The following is a 21,512-nucleotide window of genomic DNA, read 5'->3' as shown; positions in this document are numbered from 1 at the left end:
TCCAAAACGGTATACCTGTTTTGGAGGGAGATGACCGCAGGGGACTCCTGCGCTGCCTTCCTGCTCTTTCTCTGCCTTTTGGTCACCCATTCCCTTTCTCCCTCAGCAATCCTAATCTGCGGTGTGACCAATTCACTAAACGTGCTATCCACGACCTCCTCAGCATCGCGCATGCTCCAAAGTGAGTCCATCCGCAGCTCGAGAGCCGTCATGCGGTCTAACAAGAGCTGCAGTTGGACACACTTCCTGCACGTGAAGGAGTCAGGGACATCAGCCGTGTCCCTGAGCTCCCACATTGAGCAAGAGGAGCATGACACGGGTCTGAGATCTCCTGCCATTTTTAATCTTAAGCTTAACTTAGTTAAATGAAAAAGGAACGAAAAGTTTTTACCAATCACAATAAAACCAGAGAAATCGAAAAAGCCTTACCTTATAAACACCCCACCGAGTCCTTTTTTTTTTGGTTAGAGGAGGAGGGCGGGTGGGAGACACGACAAGTGTGGTGTCTCGGGTTCAGAAACCGCCCAAATATATAGTGTTTTACTTACCCAGCAGCCCCCTGGCCACCGCCGAAAAACAAAAGGAAATTAAATTTACTTTCAAACTGACCTTCCCAGCTGCTCACTCGCTGCTCCCGAAAAAGCTGCTTCCCAGCTGCTCACTCGCTGCTCCCGAAAAAGCTGCTGCTTTAGATGCAACCCGTCCTTGTACAGGTCCCATCTGTCCCTGAAGAGATCCCAATGGTCCAGATATCTGAAACCCTCCCTTCTACACCAGCTGCTCAGCCACGTGTTTAGCTGCACTATCTTCCTATTTCTCGCCTCACTGGCACGTGGCATTGGGAGTAATCCAGAGATTACAACCCTAGAGGTCCTGTTTTTTAACTTACTACCTAACTCCCTAAACTCCCCCTGCAGGACCTTATCACTCTTCCTGCCTATGTCATTGGTACCGATGTGTACCACAACCTCTGGCTGTTCACCCTCCCCCTTCAGAATGCCTCTGTCCATTCAGAGACATCCTTGACCCTGGCACCAGGGAGGCAACATACCATCCTGGAGTCTCTTTCACGTCCACAGAAGCACCTATCTGTGCCACTGACTATAGAGTCCCCTATAACTATTGCTCTTTTGCACTTTGTCCCTGCCTGCTGAACAACAGTGCCAGCCGTGGTGCCACTGCTCTGGCTGCTGCTGTTTTCCCCTGATAGGTTCATCCCCCCCCAACAGTATCCAAAACGGTATACTTGTTAGAGAAGGGGATAGCCATAGGGGATTCCTGCACTGACTGCCAGCCCATTCTCGCGGTCACCCATCTATCTGCCTGCACCTTAGGTGTAACCACTTCTCTAAAACTCCTGTCTATGACGCTTTCTGCCACCTGCATGCTCCTAAGTGCATCCAGTTGCCGCTCCAACCGATCCATGCGGTCTGTGAGGAGCTGCAACTGGGTACACTTCAACAAAGTCCCACATAAGAGATTAACGTGTAAAATTAAAGCGCATGGGATTGGGGGTAGCGTATTGCGATGGACAGAAAATTGGTTGGCGAGCGGGAAAGAAAGAGTAGGGATAAATGGGTCTTTTTCCGAATGGCAGTGGGGTACCGCAGGGATTGGTGCTAGGACCCCAGCTATTCACAATATATATTAATGATTTAGATGAGGGAACTCAATGTAATATCTCCAGATTTGCAGATGACACAAAACTGGGTGGGAGGGTGAGTTGTGAGGAGGATGCAGAGAGGCTTCAGGGTGATTTGGACAGGTTGTGAGTGGGCTAATGCATGGCAGCTGCAGTATAATGTGGATAAAATGTGAGGTTATCCACTTTGGTGGCAGATTATTATCTGAACGGCTATAACCTGAGAGAGGGGAATATGCAATGAGACCAGTCGCTGAAGATAAGCATGCAGGTGCAACAAAAGGCAAATAGTGTGTTGGCCTTCATCGCGAGAGGATTCGCGTATAGGAGCAGGGATGTCTTGCTGCAATTGTACAGGGCCTTGGTGAGGCCACACTTGGAATATTGTGTGCAGTTTTGGTCTCATCTGAAGGAGGATCTTTTTGCTATAGAGTGAGTGCAGAGAAGGTTTACCAGACTGATTCCTGGGATGGCGGGACTGACATATGAGGAGAAATTGAGTCGGTTAGGATTATATTCGCTGGAGTTCAGAAAAGTAAGGGGGAATCTCATGGAAACCTATAAAATTCTAACAGGACTTGACAGGGTAGATGCAGGAAGGATGTTCCCGATGGTGGGCGAGTCCAGAGCCAGGGGTCATAGGCTCAGGATACGGGGTAAAGCTTTCAGGACTGAGATGAGGAGATATTTCTTCACCCAGAGAGTGTTGAGTCTGTGGAATTCGCTACCACAGAAAGCAGTTGAGGCCAAAACATTGTATGTTTTCAAGAAGAGTTGGATATAGCTCTTGGGTCTAAAGGGATCAAAGGGTATGGGCAGAAGCAGGAACAGGTTACTGAGTTGGGTGATCAGCCATGATCATACTGAATGGCGGAGCAGGCTCAAATGGCCTACACCTGCTCCTATTTTCTGTTAGTTGGGCGCGCTATAAAGTTGATGGATGGGAAGCAAATAGCTGGTCCATAAAGCCTGTCCCATGATAGCTGGAGCATTGGATCCAGACAATGTGCATCTGCATCAATCATGTAATCTGGAAACAGCGAAAAAAAAAACTTGCGGTCAAAGAAATCAAAAGGATGCTACATCGTGATTTCTTCTTCCCCTCACTCTACATTGTTGAAGACAAGCACCAGCAGCGTAGGGTTATGCAAATGGTGCTACTGCGTGACAGTGAGCTTGATTCACATGACCTGTGGCAACTGATCTCAACCCCTACTCCTGTCAGACGATATGCATAAGGAGTTCAATATATTGATTTGAAGGCCTGGAGTCAAATTTTCATTCGTTTATACATTAATCACAAGGATGGGGTTGGGAAATGTTCCCACTCAAACCAAGATACCAGCCATCATCAATCCTCCCACCACAGATTCTGTTTTAAGAGCTATTTATTTTTAATACATTAGTGCTTTTTAGTCGAGACTTTGTTTTAAAAACAATAGATGAAATTAGCTGAATGAAGGTTCAATCAGGAACCCTTGATTGAGAGAAGAAATTGCAGCGATGATCCACAGGAAGCAGCAGAAGGTTGATCAGCACAGGACCGTTAGTGGAAGACACCATAAAATAGACCATGTTGGAAATATACAAGTCTGGCAACTCTCTCTCCGTAGAGGCTAATGTTTCAGGCTGATGACTGTTCTGATGATGGGTCACTAATCTGAAATACTAGCTCAGTTTCCTTCTTCAGATTCTGCCAAATCTGCTGTGTATTTTCAACATTTACAATATTTTGCTTTTAGTGGAAAAACATCTGTACTTTAGATGTTTAATGTTGAATTTAACCCATATTTTGTAATTTCTCTTTGGCTTTTGCCTAAAAATTGTTACCCAAACATCTGAGTGAGTTGCCTCAGCTTTCCAACTCACCTTTGTGCAGAACGGTCACTGGTGACCGTGATGTACAAAACACATTTGGGTAAACTGTATACCCAACCCAAAAATGAATTATTCTACTGAGGAAGCAAGTCTTACTGGTCAACCTTTAACTGTGGTTAGGTTGTTTTTTTATTTGACCTCCACTGCGCCGGATGAGGGCGTCAACCATTGAACCCAAACTTTGATTTTACAAGAATGAGTTCCTGAAACTGACTTGTGTCCATTGTCCTTCCAAGAGATGAGGCGGGGGCTTTCCCTACCTTCCATGGCTGAATTTCTCAACGCTTCACAGACCAACTACTTAATCCCAGATTCCCCACGTGTTCTTAATGCAGTACAGCAAACAAACGAAAGATACCACCAATGAGAGTCTGGGGACAGGCTTTTCTGCTCTAACTCTGGGCAAGATATTTCCTGACTGGCACACACTGACTGTTGGCTGCAGCTAGCAGTCCTGTAACTAATGACCAGCTTAATAGAGATAGAGAATTCAGCGAAGGTAATGCCATTGAATATCAAGGGGAAATGGTCATTGTCTGGCACTTGTGTGGCGCGAATGTTACTTGCCACTTATCAGCCCAAGCCTGGATATTGTTCAGGTCTTGCTGCATTTCTACACGGACTGCTTCTGTATCTGAGGAGTCACGAATGGTGCTGAACATTGTGCAATTATTAGCAAACATTCCCCACTTCTGACCTTATGATTGAAGGAAGGTCATTGATGAAGCAGCTGAAGATGGTTGGGCCAAGGACACTACCCTGAGGAACTCCTGCAGTGATGTCCTGGAACTCAGATGATTGACCTCCAACAACCACAACAATCTTCCTTTATGCTAGGTATGACTAACGACTGGAGAGTTTTTCCCAATTCCCATTGACTTAAGTTTTGCTCGGGCTGCTTTATGCCATACTCAGTCGAATGCGGCCTTGATGTCACCTGACCTCTTCAGTTCAGCTCTTTTGTCCGTATTTGAACCAAGGCTGTAATGAGGTCAGGAGCTGAGTGGCCCTGGCGGAACCCAAACTCAGCGTCACTGAGCAGATTACTGCTAAGCAAGTGCCGCTTGATGGCACTGTTGATGACACCTTCCATCACTTTCCTGATGATTGAGAGTAGGCTGATGGGGCGGTAATTGGCCGGGTTGGACTTGTCCTGCTTTTTGTGTACAGGACATACCTGGGCAATTTTCCACATTGCAGGGTAGATGCCAGTATTGGAGTTATACTGGAACAGCTTGGCTAGGGGCATGGCCAGTTCTGGAGCACAGGTCTTCAGGACTATTGCCAGAATATTGTCAGAGCCCATAGCCTTTGCATTATCCAGTGCCTTCAGTGATTTCTTGATATTAGAAGTTGGTATCTACGGTGCTCATAAAATGAGATGTGCAAAGGTTCCAATTTCCTTGTCTGGCTACTCATTTTCAATAGGTGTACCTACGATGAAATGATGGGGTATCATTTCAGAGGGAAAGGTGCATCAATGAAGAAAACAACAATGGGTTGGTTCTCTTTGCAGAATTTGTCAGCAGCACTGAGAAAATGCAAACCTCCTGCACATCCACTTGACATGAAAAACACAACCAACTGGAAACAGACAGGTAACAAAGAGAGGTAAAAAATTTATTGCAGTATTTGTTCCGCCAGTCTGTTTTTGCTGGGGATCCCTTTTTTCTTGTTTTGCCAGAGTGACCCTAATACATTTAAAATCTACATTTACAAAACAAAAAAATCAAATAAAATCTCCTGTGTAGGTCACAGATACTGCATGCTTTCATTAGAATAAATTATATCCAGCACAGTCTGGCATTGTACATCCTGTAAAATAACTTCTCTCTGGAACTTCTGCTACACTAAAGAAAGCCATTGCTGCTAGGTTAAACTCCAAGAACACTTTATTAAGAACATTAACAGACTAAATTCCAACATTCACTTAACTTTTATTTTTAAACAGAATTCTTTTTCCAAGATATAAACAATTTTTTGTTTTGTTAAACTATAATACAGTGGGAGTTAAAATCAATCAAGAAGATTCGGCTGTACAACAGCGAAGGAAGCTCCCACGAGAAAATGGTATCTGACAATCGCTCCTCCTTCTCGTCTGTCTCCATGTCTGGATCCCAGTACAGAGTTATTCAGACTGTGAAACCATTCGTTTTGTAAATGTTGCCAGAATGTGGTCTTTTAGCCCCAAGTTCTCCTCACTGCTGTGAATTTGGCTGCAGTTTTAGTTGTGTTAGCAGGAAGATCCTTCCTTTGCTGCATACAGTGATCGTAAAGTCTGAACAACTTTGTTAGTCAGCTTATTTGCACTTGTCAGAGCAATTTTCTTGTAAATGATGTCCGACTCTTTGATACTGTCAACCCAAGGCACCAGCTTGCGGCCCTCTCTGCGTTTAGCTTCTGTCCAAGAGCCGCTATATGAACCGGCCATCCAATGAACACTGAAACCACTGCTGGTCTTTTCCACAACTCTGGCTATTTGTGGCCTGTCTTTATACTTGGGGCAGCAAATGGCAATCACATCCATTACTTCCACAGCCTCGTGCATCTGAGCTCCTAGATCCCCCGCGTCAGACAGTCGTTTAGATCTTCTGGTTGCCTGGGAGATGATTAGAAAGAGAAACGATTAGCTGATTGACCTAAATGAAAGCACTGGACCCCAAGAGCTGCAGGTGACAGCATCTAAACAACAGCACTAGACCCCGAGGGGTACAGGTAACAATGCCTGAATGAGAGCAGGGGACTGGGAGAGGGTTGCACTCTCTCATTCTTGGGTGGGCTGGGAAAGGTTGAATAAGGAGGAGGGAGATGGGAACCTGGGAGAATATAATCTACCTAGATTTACACCGAGCAGAGTATCAGTCCTCCTTCACCATGCCCTCCTGTTCCAAATGTGTGCCGGGGCGCTCCAATTAATACCAAGGACATGAACTAACAGTTCCAGAATTATCGTATAAAATTCACACACTCCATCAATAAACCTACCACATTTTAAATGCAACATTGAAACCAACAGGGAAAGGTCAGGAGGTAACTAATCAGGGCCTGTGGAGAAACACTTGGCCAATCCAGGTCGGTCAGAAAATGCTGGGATAAATAGCAGGTGTCATCCCACACCATGAGGTACAGTTGAACCTGAGGTATTGTGCTGCAATTTTCAATACAGGTTAGGGTATGTAATCAAAAGAACCCATAGCAAATGCAGAGAAATGTAACTCAGGACGATTTAGCTTGTTTAAGTACGTGCATCATAAGTGTAATACCAACTCCTGTCTGTTTTCTTACCCCTGCAATTCCTCCGCCTGCTCTCTCTTCCCCATCGCTCTCTTCATCATCTGTTTCTGCATTGTTTTTCGGGCTGCTTCCTCCAAGCAGTGCGTTGATTGCCTTATTCCGGGCTGCAGTGCTGGCGGACACTTCCCCATCTTCATCCTCTTCGTCTGGATCCAAGTGTTCCATCAGTGTTTTGAACTGAAAGAAAATTAACAGCAATATTTAAATGTGTATATATGTATGAATCACCTGCACTTATACATAGAGTATCATTTCAAAATTTGCAGAAGACACAAAACTGGGAAATATAGTTAACAACAAGGGCAGTAACAGATTTCAAGAGGAGTGAAATGGGCAAACATGCAGCAGATGAAACTTAATGCAGAGAAGTGCGAAGTGATACATTTTGGTAGGAAGAATGAGGAGAGGCAATATAAAATAAAGGGTACAATTTTAAAGCAGGTGCAATGGTGTAAGTATACAAATCTTTAAAAGGAAGCAGGGCAAGTTGAAAAGGCTGTGAAAGCATATGGGATACTTAGCTTTATCAACGGCGGAACAGAATGCAAAAGCAAGGAAGTTATGCTCAATCTTTATAAGATACTGTTCAATTATGGGCATGAGGGAGAAAGGAACAGAAAGTTATGCTGATAGAATCAGATGTGTATAGTGGGGTGGGCTGACTTGTATTTTTTTAAAATTTGTTCATGGGATGTGGGCGTCGCTGGCCAGGCCAGCATTTGTTATCCATCCCTAATTGCTATTGAGAAGGTGGTGGTGAGCTGCCTTCTTGAACTGCTGCAGTCCTTGGGGTATAGACACACCAACACTGCTGTTAGGGAGTTCCAGGATTTTGACCCAGCGACAGTGAAGGAACAGAGATATAGTTCCAAGTAAGGCGGCACAGTGGTTAGCACTGCAGCCTCACAGCTCTAGCGACCCGGGTTCGATTCTGGGTACTGCTTGTGTGGAGTTTGCAAGTTCTCCCTGTGACTGCGTGGGTTTCCATCAAGTGCTCCGGTTTCCTCCCACATGCCAAAGACTTGCAGGTTGATAGGTAAATTGGCCATTATAAATTGCCCCTAGTGTAGGTAGGTGGTAGGAGAATGGTGGGGATGTGGTAGGGAATATGGGTGGTTGATGGTCGGCAAAGACTCGGTGGGCCGAAGAGCCTGTTTCAGTGCTATATCTCTAAATAAAATAAAAAATAAATTAAAGCCTGGCTCCCCAACACGAATCTGCCCAAACCCAACTACGTGTGCCAGGTATGGGTTGGGTCGGGTCTAAATTCTGTGTCCAGCATTCAGGCTCGGGGCGGGTTGGGTTTGGGCTGGCTGTGGTCGGGTTTTGTTTTGTATTGTTTTCTTTTTAATCTACGTTTTGACACAATTTTTTTTCTGTACAAATAACATGTTTGATATTTTTGAGTCGTGTCGGGTTTTAATTTTATACTCGAGCCAGGCTTCAGTTCCAAGTCAGGATGGAGTGCAGCTTGGAGGGGAACTTGGTGTTCCCATGTCTCTGCTGTCCTTGTCCTTCTGGGTGGTGGAGGTCACAGGTTTGGAAGGTGCTGTCAAAGAAGCCCTGGTGGTGCGTTGCTGCAGTGCATCTTGTAGATGTTACACACTGCTGCCACTGTGCGTCGGTGGTGGAGGGAGTGAATGTTTGTGGATGGGGTGCCAATCAAGCGGGCTGCTTTGTCCTGAGTGGTGTCAAGCTTCTTGAGTGTTGTTGGAGCTGCATCCATCCAGGAAACAGGAGAGTAGCCCATCACACTCCTGACAACTCCAGTGGCCAAATGGATAAGGCTCTTACTTCCAAAGCCACGGATTGAGGTTTTGTGTCCCAGCTTGGGTGGGGGGAGTAAATTTCTGGCATGGACTTGATGGGCTGAATGGCCTCCTCCTGTGCCGTAAGTGACTTGTGCCTTGTAGATGAACAGGCTTTCGGGAGACAGGAGGCGAGTTACTGCAGAATTCCCTGCTCTTGTAACCACAGTATTTATGTGGCTGGTCCAGTTCAGTTTCAGGCCAACAGTAATGCCTAGGATGTTGATAGTCGGGGATTCAGTGATGGTAATGCCATTGAATGTCAAGGGGAGATGTTGGATTCTCCCTACTTGGAATAGTCATTGCCTGGCACCTGTGTGGGCATAAATATTACTTGCCACTTATCAGCCCAAGTCTTGCTGCATATGGACACAGACTGCTTCACTATCTGAGGAATTATAAATGGTACTGAGTGATGTGCAATCATTTGCGACCATCTCTACCTCTGACCTGATGATGAAGGAAAGGTCATTAATGGGGGTAGATGGGAAAGTGGAGTTGAGGCCACAATCAGATCAGCCATGATTTTATTAAAAGGGGGAGCAGGCTTGAAGGGGCTGAATGGCTGGATCCTGCGCCTAATTCGTATTCGGACACTACTCTGAGGCTCTCCTGCAGTGATATCATGGGGCTGAAATGATTGACCCCCAACAACCACAACCACCAACATAAACAGCAGCCTATACCAGTTCTGTCAAATAGCCTCTTAAGTGTGCTGTAGAACCTGTGTAACCAGGAGCAGGGGATTCCGGACACAGCGGCGCAGTGGTTAGCACCGCAGCCTCACAGCTCCAGCGACCCGGGTTCAATTCTGGGTACTGCCTGTGTGGAGTTTGCAAGTTCTCCCTGTGTCTGCGTGGGTTTCCTCCGGTTTCCTCCCACATGCCAAAGACTTGCAGGTTGATAGGTTAATTGGCCATTAGAAATTGCCCCTAGTATAGGTAGGTGGTAGGGAAATATAGGGACAGGTGGGGATGTGGTAGGAATATGGGATTAGTGTAGGATTAGTATAAAATGGGTGGTTGATGGTCGGCACAGACTTGGTGGGCCGAAGGGCCTGTTTCAGTGCTGTATCTCTAAACTAAACTAAACTAAACACGCCCCAGTTTCAAGTCTTGGGTGATTACACTTGCAGCAGTGTTGAGGAACAGGCTGAGGGGGAGCACAGCAAAAACGGCAGCAGGAGAAAGGAGCGGGGCCGAGGAGGAGGTGCCAACCGACTGTGTTCTAAAGTAAATCAGTGTGACGTCGCAATGAAGAAGTGATTGATGAGTATTTTTTGCTTTTCTCTCATTAAACTAGGGCATTGGTTCAAATTAGGAACTGGGAAATCAAAAATATTGAATCGGGGCAGTGCTGCAGAGTATAAACACAGAGCAGGACTAGTGGTATTAATTAAAATTGACAGTTTAAACAGGGTACCAAACAGATTGTTTAAAAAGGGAAAAGAGGATTTTTTTTTTTAAGATCATGGATGGGCAGCTGCAATCTGTTGCTTGCAGTTCCTGCATCATGCAGAAACTACAGGACACTAGTCTGGGCGTCCAGGTGTGTAGGAAGTGTCTCCAGCTGCTTCAGCTCGAGCTCAGGATTTCCCAGCTTGAGGGCCAGCAAGAATCACTGCAGAGCATCAGGGAGCAGGAGAGTTTCCTGAATCGTACACTCCAGGAGGTGGTCACCGCACAGACAGTAGTTCAGGATAGTAGCTGGGCAGCCATCCAGAAGAGGCAGGAGGTACAGGAGTCTTTGGGTCATGTGTCACTCTCAAACTGGTACTCAGTTTTGGAGACTGCTGAAAGTGACGACGCCTGAAGGAGTGCAGTCCAGACCATGGCACCAATGGGCGAGGGACTGTACAGGAGGGAGCAGTAAAGTGTAGAAATGCAGTTTTACAGGTGATTTCAGTCGGGGGGACAGATAGACATTTCTGTAACTATCGTTGTGTGACCCACATGCTGTGTTGCCTCGCTGGTGCCAGGGTAAAGGACATCATGGAGAGGGTGCAGGATATTCTGCAGGGGGAAGGGAATGAGCCAGAAGTTTTTTTTTTATTCATCTGGGGGATGTGGGCGTCACTGGCCAGGCCAGCATTTATTGCCCATCCCTAATTGCCCTTGAGAAGGTGGTGGTGAGCTGCCTTCTTGAACCGCTGCAGTCCATGTGGGGTAGGTGCACCCACAGTGCTGTTAGGAAGGGAGTTCCAGGATTTTGACCCAGTGACAGTGAAGGAACGGTGATATAGTTCCAAGTCAGGATGGTGTGTGACTTGGAGGGGAACTTGCAACTGGTGGTTTTATTTATTTATTTAGAGATACAGCACTGAAACAGGCCCTTCGGCCCACCGAGTCTGTGCCGACCAACAACCACCCATTTATACTAATCCTACATTAATCCCATATTCCCTACCACATCCCCACCATTCTCCTACCACCTACCTACACTAGGGGAAATTTATAATGGCCAATTTACCCATCAACCTGCAAGTCTTTGGCTGTGGGAGGAAACCGGAGCACCCGGCGGAAACCCACGTGGTCACAGGGAGAACTTGCAAACTCCGCACAGGCAGTACCCAGAACTGAACCCAGGTTGCTGGAGCTGTGAGGCTGCGGTGCTAACCACTGCACCGCCCATGCATGGTGTTCCCATGCATTTGCTGCCCTTGTCCTTCTAGTTGGTAGAGGTCGTGGGGTTTGGAAGGTGCTGTCTGAGGAGCCTTGGTGAGTTGCTGCAGTGCATCATGTAGATGGTACACACTGCTACCACTGTGTGTGGGTGGTGGAGGGAGTGAATGTTTGTGGATGGGGTGCCAATCAAGCGGGCTGCTTTGTCCTGGATGATGTCGAGTTTCTTGAGTGTCGTTGGAGCTGCACCCATCCAGGCAAGTGGAGAGTATTCCATCACACTCCTGACTTGTGCCTTGTTGTTGTACAGGCAGTGGTGAGTCAGGAGGCAAGTTCCTAGCCTGTGACCTGCTCTTGAAGCCACAGCATTTATGTGGCTGGTCCAGTTCAGTTTCTGGTCAATGGTAACGCCTTGGATGTTGATAGCGGGGGATTCAGCGATGGTAATGCCAAGGACACTACCCTGAGGAACTCCTGCAGTGATGTCCCGGGACTGAGATGATTAACCTCCAACAACAACCACCATCTTCCTTTGTGCTAGGTATGACTCCAACCAACGGAGTGTTTTCCCCGATTTTCATTGACTCCAGTTTTGCGCGGGCTCCTTGATGCCATACTCTGTCAAATGCTGCCTTGATGTCAAGGGCAATCACTCTCTCCTCACCTCTGGAGACCAAGGCTGTAATGAGGTCAGGAGCTGAGTGGTCCTGGCAGAACCCAAATTGAGCGTCACTGAGCAGGTTATTGATGAGCAAATCTGTAGGGAAATCACGGAGATGTGCAAGAACTACAGAGTGGTGATACTGGGGGACGTTAATTACCCAAATATTGATTGGGATAATTTTTTTGTCTTCTGTCCAAGGAGGCATGGTACACCACTGCTGCCACTGTACATCGGTGGTGGAGGTAGTGAATGTTTAAGAGGGTGGATGGGGTGCCAATCAAGCGGGACACTGATCTGCTCTTGTAGTCACAGTACTCATATGGCTGGTCCAGTTCAGTTTCTGGTCAATGGTAACCCAACCACACCCCCCCCCACACCAAGCTGCAGGTAGTGGGGGATTCAGCAATGGTAATGTCATTGAATGTCAAAGGGAGATGGTTAGATGCTCTCTTATTGGAGATGGTCATTGCCAGGCACTTCTGTGGCACCAATGTTACTTGCCACTTATCAGCCCAAGCCTGAATGTTGTCCACATCTTGCTGCATATGGACATGGACTGCTTCAGTATCTGAAGCGATGCAAATGGTACTGAATATCATACAATCATCAGCGAACATCCCCACTTCTGACCTTATGATTGAAGGAAGGTCATCGATGAAGCAGCTGAAGATGGTTGGGCCTAGGGCACTACCCTGAGGAACTCCTGCAGTGATGTCCTGGGACTGAAATGATTGACCTCCAACAACCACAACCATCTTCCTTTGTGCAAGGTATGACTCCAGAGAAAAGTTACGGCACGAAAGAGACCATTCAGCTCATTTTGTCTGCGCCAGCTGAAAAAACTAGCCGTGCAATCTAATCCCACCCTTCCTGCACCTGGTCTGTAGCCTTGCAGGTTACAGCACTTCAGCTGCACGTCCAGGTATCTTTTAAATGAGTTGATAGTTTCTGCCACCACCCTCTGAGTGAAAATGTTTTTCCTCATGTCCCCTCTAATTCTGTACTGTAATTTTTCTATGGTTCTGTGGGTCTAATTGATTCTAATAATTTTCCCACCAAGGTCAGCTTGACTAGCCTGTAATTATTTGGTCTATCCCTCGCACCCTATTTAAACAAGCCTTTTAAAAAAAAACTCCAACCACTGGAGGGTTTTCCCCGATTCCCACTGACACCAGTTTTGCTAGGGCTCCTTGATGCTATACTCAGTCAAATGCTGCCTTGATATCAAGGGCAATCACTTTCACCTCACCCAGAGTTCAGCTCTTTTGTCCATGTTTGGATCAAGGCTGTAATGAGGTCAAGAGACGAGTGTCCCTGGTGGAACCCAAACTGACCATCTTTGAGTGGGTTATTGCTATGTAAGTGGCACTGGACAGCACTACTGACGACACCGTCCATTACATTTCTGATGACTGAGAGTAGACTGATGGGACAGTAATTGGCCAGACTGGATTTGCCGCTTTTTGTGTACAGGACATACCTGTGCAACTTTCCACGTTGTCAAGTTGATGCCAGTGTTGTAGCTGTACGGGAACAGCTTGGCTATGGGTGTGGCTAGTTCTGTAGCACAAGTCTTCAGCCAGAACGTTGTCAGGGCCCAGAGCCTTTGCAGTATCCAGTGCCTTCAGCCGTTCCTGGATATCACGTGGAGTGAATAGGATTGGCTGAAGACTGGCATCTGTGATGACCTCAGGAGGAGGCTGAGATGGATCATCCACTTGGCACTTCTGGCTGAAAATGGTTGTGAATGCTTCAGCCTTTTCTTTTGTACTAACATGCTGGGCTCCCCCTTCGTTGAGGATGGGGATATTTGTGGAGCCTCCTTCTCCTCTTAGTTGTTTAATTGTTCTGAAATATGTTCAGGAAAACGTCCCTGGATCAGTATGTTCTCAGCCTATCTAAAAAGGAGGCATTGCTGGATCTGGTGCTGGGAAATGAGGTTGGCCAAGTGAACCAAGAGTCTGTCGGGGAGCACTTGGGTAAGAGTGATCATCATATCATTAGGTTTGGACTAGTAATGCAGAAAAGCAAGGAACGAGATAAGGCAGACCATCTAAATTGGAATTGGGCTAATTTCAATGTGATGAGAAGAGATCTAGCAAGGGTAAAATTGAACCAGAGACTGACGCAAAGATCAGAACAATGGGTTATCTTTAAGGACGACATGCTTCAGATGCAGGCTAGGAACGAAAGGTAAGGGAATCAATAATAGGGCTCCTTGGATTCTTTTTTATTCATTCATGGGATTATGGGCGTCATTGGCTAGGCCAGCATTTAATGCCCATCCCTAATTTCCCACTGAAGACATTTAAGATTCTGGTGTCACACGTAGGCCAGATAAGGACAGCAGGTTTCCTTCCCTAAAGGGGCTGAGTGATGGGTTTTTACAACAATCGACAATGGTTTCGTGGTTACATTAGACTAGTTTTTAATTCCAGATTTATGGATTGAATTCAAATTTCACCATCTACCGTGGTGGGATTCAAAGTCATGTCCCCAGAGCATTAGCCTGGGTTCTGGATTACTGGTCCAGTGAGACTAGCACTAAGCCACCGCCTCCCCATGGATGACTAAGGAGATAGAGATTATGATGAACAAAAAAAGGGTGAATGATGCATGTCAGGTGAATTCTTCAAGTGAGAACAAGGACAAATACAATAATATAAAAGCAAAATACTACAGATGCTGGAAATCTAAAATAAAAAAAATGCTGGCAATACTCAGCAGGTCTGGCAGCATCTGTGGAGAGAGAAGCAGACTTAATGTTTCAGGTCAGTGACACAATAAGTTGAAAGGGGAGGTGAAGAGGAAAATAAGACTGGCAAATAAAGAGCATGAGAATAAAATGATGGTCAACATAAAAGGGAAACCAAAAATCTTCTACCAGCAGTAAGTGGGCGATGAGACGTTTGGCCTATTAGGGTCAAAGAGGGTAATAATACATGTTTAGAGGCACAGGGCAAGGTTAATACTTTGCATCAGTGTTCTTTAAGGAACTGAAATCTGACAATATTGGTAGAAGCGGAGTAGAGGCGAGGCAATGAATAGGGTATAAATTGAGAGGGGGAGATACTAAAAAGGCTGGTTATGCTTAGGGTAAGTCACCTGGTCCAAATGGCTGACATACAAGGTTGTTGAAGGAAGTGGGGGTGGAGATAGCAGAAGAACTTGCCATAATCTTCTAATTTTCCTGGATATGGGGGAGGTGCCAGAGGATTGGAGAATGGCAAACATGACACCCTTATTCAAGAAAGGGTGCAAGGACAGTCTTAGCAACTACAGACAAGTTAGTTTAACATCATTGGTGGGCAAGGTTTTAGAAACAATAATCAGGGAGAAAATCGACAGACACTTGGAGAGGTTTGAGTTAATAAAGGAGAGCCAGCATGGGTTTGTAAAAGGGAGATAACGCTTGACTAATCTGATTTTTTGAAGAAGTAACAGAGAAGATTGATGAAAGGAATGTGGTGGATGTTGTTTAGATGGATTAAGAAAGTGCTTGATAAGGTACCACATACAAGTCTGGTTAACAAAATTGAAGCCCATGAAATAGGAGGGTCAGTGTCCAATTAGATAAACATTGGCTTAAGGACAAAAAAACAGTGAGTTGTGGTAAATGGTTGTTTATCAAGCTGGAGGATGGCAGACAGTAGTGTTCCTCAAGGGTCAGTGCTCAGACCACTGATTTTTTTGATATACATATATGGTTTGGATATTGGAATAGAGGAGTGACAGTTCAAAATTTGCTGATGATACCAAACTTGAAGGAGTGGCAAACAGTGAGGGTGATACAAATCGACTGCAATAGGACATAGGTAGACTAGCAGAATGGGCAGATAGGTGGCAGATGGAATTCAATATTGACAAGTGTGAGGTGATGCATTTTGGCAGAAGGAATAGGGAGAGGCAATATATACTTAATGGCACAGTTCTGAAGAGTGTGCAGGAACAGAAGGACCTGGGGGTACATGCGCATTGAGCTATGAGAAAGCTGGAACAGACACAACAGGCCGAATAGCCAACTCCTATGCTGTAACCATTCTATGATTCTAAAGGTCTTCTGCTGTTAACTTAGTAGAATTCGTGGCTTCAGTTTATGTATTAGGTGCAAATTAATGGCTGGCCACAGCACCTGCTATCGAGCCAGTGTGACCCACAGTCACTGACTTTGTGGCTCATAATATTGTTCTTGCACCTAGCCTGGTCATCACAGCACAGAGGACAGCAGCCACTAACCAAAATCAAGTTGTCACAAGGACATCCTCCCCAAGACTTGACGAAAAGTTGTGGTTCAATGAGGAGTGCAGGACGGAATGCCAAGAGCACCAGGCAACCTAAAAATGAAGCGTCAACCTGGTGAAGCTACAATACAGGACTACATGGGTGCCAAACAGCGGAAGCAATAAGCAATAGTCAGGGCAAAGCAATCCCACAACCAACGGATCAGATCTAAGCTCTGGAGTCCTGCCACATCCAGTTGTAAATGGTGGTGGATAATTAAAAATTAGGCTGCATTTTCTGACAATGCAACCACTAGGTGACGCTGTACTGGCACATGTGCAAATGTAGCCTGTTCCACTAAAAAGTCACAGTCTGCGACGTTCAGGCAGCTGCCAGGATTAAAGATGGCACTGCTCAAATAATCACAGAAAGGGAATGTAAACCCATGGCAGCACACTATGGTCGGAGAGCGCAGGCGGGGGAAGCGGGGAGTGAGCAGCCGGAGGGGGGGGGGGTGGAGGGGAGGCAAGAGGAGCGAGCGGCCGGAGAGGGGGGAGCGGGCGGCCGGGGAGCGAGCAGCCTGCTCCCCCCACGCTCTCTCCCCGCTTCACGTGATGATGTCATTTACGCATGTGCCAACCAGTCCTGGCAAAGTGGAACGTCACGCATGCACAGAGAGCAGGAGCCTGTTTGCGCATGTGCACAGCTTGGCACAGTCTGATGACGGCCGCGGCCGGCTGCGTTGTCAGGAATCACTTTGTAAAAATTAACAGGAAGGGGGCAAATATCCCCATCCTCACTGATGAGGCAGCCCAGCACATCAGTGCAAACAAAAAGGCTGAAGCATTTGCATTCATCTTCAGCCAGAAGTGCCGAGTTGATGATCCATCTTGGCCTCCTCCTGAAATCCCCAGCATCAAAGATGCCAGACTTCAGCCAATTCGATGCACTCTACGTGAGATCAAGAAATGGCTGAAGGCACTGGATACTGCCAACATGGGCCCTGACAATATTCACATAGAAACATAGAAAATAGGAGGAGTAGGCCCTTCGGTCCTGCTCCACCGTTCAAAAAGAACATGGGTGATCGTCTAATTCAGTATCCTGTTCCCGCTTTCTTCCCATATCCCTTGATCCCTTTGGCATTAAGAAATATATCTATCTCCTTCTTGAATATATTTAATGACGTGGCCTGCACTGCCTTCTGTAGTAGAGAATTCCACAGGTTCACCACCCTCTCTGAGTGAAGACAGTTCTCCTCATCTCGGTTCCAAATGGCATACCCCGTATCCTGAGACTGTGACCCCTGATTCTGGACTCTCCAGCCATCGGGAACATCCTCCCTGCATCAGGCCCGTCAAGCCCTGTTAGACTTTTGTAGGTTTCTATGAGATCTCCTCTCATTCTTCTATACTCTAGTGAACGTAGGTCTAGTGGACCCAATCTCTCCTCATATGTCAATCCTGCCATCCCAGGAATCAGCTGAGCAAATCTTCTTTGCACTCCCTCCATGACAAGAACACCCTTCCTCAGATAAGGAAACCAAAACTGCACACAATACTCCAGATGTGGTCTCACCAAAGCCCTGTATAATTGCAGTAAGACATCCTTGCTCCTGTACTCAAATCCTCTTGCAATGAAGGCCAACATACCATCTGCCTTCTTAACTGCCTGCTACACTTGCGTGCTTGCTTTCAGCGACTGGTGTACAAGGACACCCAGGTCACGTTGCACCTCCCTCTTTCCTAATCTATCACCATTCAGATAATCTGCCATGCATTTGCCCACTCACCCAACTTGTCCAAATCACATTGGAGTCTCTTTGCGTCCTCCTCGCAGCTTACATTCCCCCCCCAGCTTTGTGTCATCTGCAAACTTGGAAATGTTACATTTAGTTCCCTCACCCAAGTCATTAATATATATCGTGAATAGCTGGGGCCAAAGCACTGATCTCTGTGGTACCTCACTAGTCACTGCCTGCCACCCGGAAAAAGAACCGTTTATTCCTACTGTTCCTGTCTGGCAACCAATTCTCAATCCATGCCAGCATATTACCACCAATCCCATGTGCTTTAATTTTGCAAACTAACATCTTATGTGGGACCTTATCAAAAGCCTTCTGAAAATCCAAATACACCACATCCACCAGTTCCTCCCTTAACTATTCTACTAGTTACATCCTCAAAAAAACTCTAGTGGATTTGTTAAGCATGATTTCCCTTTTGTAAACCCATGCTGACTTTATCCAATCCCGTTTATGCTTTCCAGGTGTACTGCTATCACATCCTTTATAATAGACTCCAGCATTTTCCTCACTACTGATGTAAGGCTAACTGGTCTGTAATTCCCTATTTTATCTCTCCTTCCTTTTTTAAATAGTGGGGTTACATTTGCCATCCTTCAACCTGAAGGAACTGCTCCAGAGCCTATAGAATTTTGGAAGATGACCACCAATGCATCCAGTATTTCCAGGGCCACTTCCTTTAATACTCTGGGATGTAGATTATCAGGCCCTGGGGATTTATCAGCCTTTAACCCCATTAATTTCCCAAGAACTATTTTTTTTTTTAACTAATACTGATTTCCTTCAGTTCTTCCCTCTCATTAGACCCTTGGTTCCCTAACATTTCTGGGAGGTTATTTGTCCTCCTTTGTGAAGACATTCCGGCAATAGTACTGAAGACCTGTGCTCCAGAACTTGCAGCGCACCTAACCAAGCTGTTCCAGTACAGTTACAACACTGGCATTGACCCGGCAATGTGGAAAATTGCCCAGGTATGACCTGTACACAACAAGCAGGACAAATCCAACCCAGCCAATTACTGCCCTATTAGTCTATTCTCGATCATCAGAAAAGTAATGGAACAACATACGAACATACGTACATACAAATTAGGAGCAAGAGTAGGCCACTCGGTCCCTTCCTATCTTTGTGTAATTAGCAAATTTAGCAACCATACCTTCATCCAAGTCATTTATATAAACAGTAAAATGTTGATCCCTGTGGCATGCCACTCGTTACATCTTGCTAACCAGGAAATGACACATTTATGCCTATTCTGTTTATTAGCTAGTCCATCTTCAGGGGTAATAGAAACATAGAAAATAGGAGCAGGTGTAGGCCATTCGGCCCTTCGAGTCTGCTCCGCCATTCATTATGATCATCGCTGATCATCAAACTCAGTAGCCTGTTCCTGCTTTCTCCCCATATCCTTTGATCCCTTTAGACCCAAGAGCTATATCGAACTCCTTCTTGAAAACATACAATGTTTTGGCCTCAACTGCTTTCTGTGGTAGCGAATTCCACAGGTTCACCACTCTCTGGGTGAAGAAATTTCTCCTCATCTCAGTTCTGAAAGGTTTACCCCCTATCCTTAGACTACGACCCCTGGTTCTGGACTCCTCCACCATCGGGAACATCCTTCTTGCATCTACCCTGTCAAATCCTGTTAGAATTTTATAGGTTTCTGAGATCCCCCCTCACTCTTCTGAACTCCAGCGAATATAATCCTAACCGACTCAATCTCTCCTTATAAGTCAGTCCCACCATCCCAGGAATCAGTCTGGTAAATCTTCGCTGCACTCCCTCTATAGCAAGAACATCCTTCCTCAGACAAGGGGATCAAAACTGCACATAACATTCCAGGTGTGGCCTCATCAAGGCCCTGTAGAATTGCAGCAAGACATCCCTGCTCCTGTACTCGAATCCTCTCGCTATGAAGGCCAACATATCATTTGCCCTTTTCACCGCCTGTTGCTCCTGCATGCTTACCTTCAGCGACTGGTGTACGAGAACACCCAGGTCTCGTTGCATATTCCCCTCTCTCAGTTTATAGCCATTCAGATAATAATCTGCCTTCCTGTTTTTGCTACCAAAGGGGATAACCTCACATTTATCCACATTATACTGCATTTGCCATGCGTTTGCCCACTCGCCCATATCGCCCTGAAGCCTCTCTGCATCCTCCTCACAACTAACCCTCCCACCCAGTTTTGTGTCATCTGCAAATTTGGAGATATTACATATTATCAAGGGGGTTGGGGGGTGGCGGGGGTTACCACTGACCAGAAACTAACTGGACCAGCCATATAAGTACCGTGGCCACAACAGCAGGTGAAAGGCTGGGAATGCTGTGGTGAGTAACTCCAGAGAATCCCTGGCATCAGGTGGGAGGACCGTATCTCCAACGTAGAAGTCCTTGAGGCAGCCAACATCCCCAGCATGTACGCCCTACTGAGCCAGCGGCACTCGAGATGGCTTGGCCATGTGAGCTGCACGGAAGATGGCAGGATCCCCAAGGACGTGTTGTACAGCGAGTTAGTCACTGGTATCAGACCCACCGGCCGTCTATGTCTCCGCTTTAAAGACGTTTGCAAACACGACATGAAGTCCTGCGACATTGACAAGTCGTGGGAGCCAGTTGCCAGCAATCGCCAGAGCTGGCGGACAGCTACAAAGGCGGGGCTGAAGAGAGGCAAGTCGAAGAGACTCAGCAATTGGCAGGAAAAGAGACAGTGGTGTAAGAGAGCCAACCGTGTTACAGCCCCGACAACCAACTTCACCTGCAGCGCCTGTGGAAGAGTCTGTCACTCTAGAAATAGCCTTTATAGCCACTCCAGGCGCTTCTCCACAAACCACTGACCACCTCTAGATGCTTACCCATTGTCTCTCAAGACAAAGAGGCCAAAAAGGAAAGGAAAAGGAACACACCATCTGACTCCCCAAAGCCTGTCCACCATCGACGAGGCACAAGTCAGGAGTGTGATGGAATACTCTCCACTTGCCAGGATGGGTACAGCTCCAACAATATTCAGGAAACTCGACACCATCCAGGACAAAGCAGCCTGCCTGATTGGCACCCCATTCAGCACCTTCAATATTCACTCCCTTCAGCACCGACGCACAGTGGCAACAGTGCGTACCATCTACAAGATGCAGTGCAGCAACTCACCAAAATTGAAGTTGTCGTTGATAGTGCTATTATGTGGCACTTGATTAGCAATAACATACTCACTGACGCTCAGTTTGGGTTCTGCCATGGCTCCTGACCTCATTACAGCCTTGGTCCAAACATGGACAAAAGAACTGAACTCAAGAAGTGAGGTGAGAGTGACTGCCCTTGACATCAAGGCAGCAGTTGACCGAGTGCAGCATCAAGGAGCCCTTGCAAAACTGTAGTCAATGGGAATCAGAGAAAAAACTCTCCATTGGTTGGAGTCACACCTAGTACCAAGGAAGATGCCTGTGGTAGTTGGAGGTCAATCATCTCAGTCCCAGGATATCACTGCAGGAGTCACTCAGGGTTGTGTCCTAGGCCCAACCACCTTCAGCTGCTTCAACAATGACCTTCCCTCCATCGTAAGGTCAGAAGTGGGGATGTTCG

General features: G+C 46.5%; 1 protein-coding gene across 1 annotated transcript in view; it reads right to left on the bottom strand.

Annotated features, from left to right (window-relative positions):
- Nucleotides 1-5,131: 5,131 nt before the first annotated feature.
- Nucleotides 5,132-21,512, bottom strand: part of LOC137368865 (nipped-B-like protein) — a 693,066-nt gene continuing 676,685 nt past the window's right edge. The window contains exons 48-49 of the mRNA XM_068029073.1: nucleotides 6,806-6,991; nucleotides 5,132-6,119 (exon numbers count right to left, since the gene is read on the bottom strand). Coding sequence (XP_067885174.1) covers nucleotides 5,754-6,119; nucleotides 6,806-6,991 — 552 coding nt within the window. The 3' untranslated portion in view covers nucleotides 5,132-5,753. The remainder of the gene's footprint in view (nucleotides 6,120-6,805; nucleotides 6,992-21,512) is intronic.

This window comes from Heterodontus francisci, chromosome 4, assembly GCF_036365525.1.
Source record: "Heterodontus francisci isolate sHetFra1 chromosome 4, sHetFra1.hap1, whole genome shotgun sequence".
NCBI classification, from domain to species: domain Eukaryota; kingdom Metazoa; phylum Chordata; class Chondrichthyes; order Heterodontiformes; family Heterodontidae; genus Heterodontus; species Heterodontus francisci.
The sequence above is the reverse complement of the archived record's forward strand: the minus strand, read 5'-3'. Positions and strand labels throughout refer to the sequence as shown.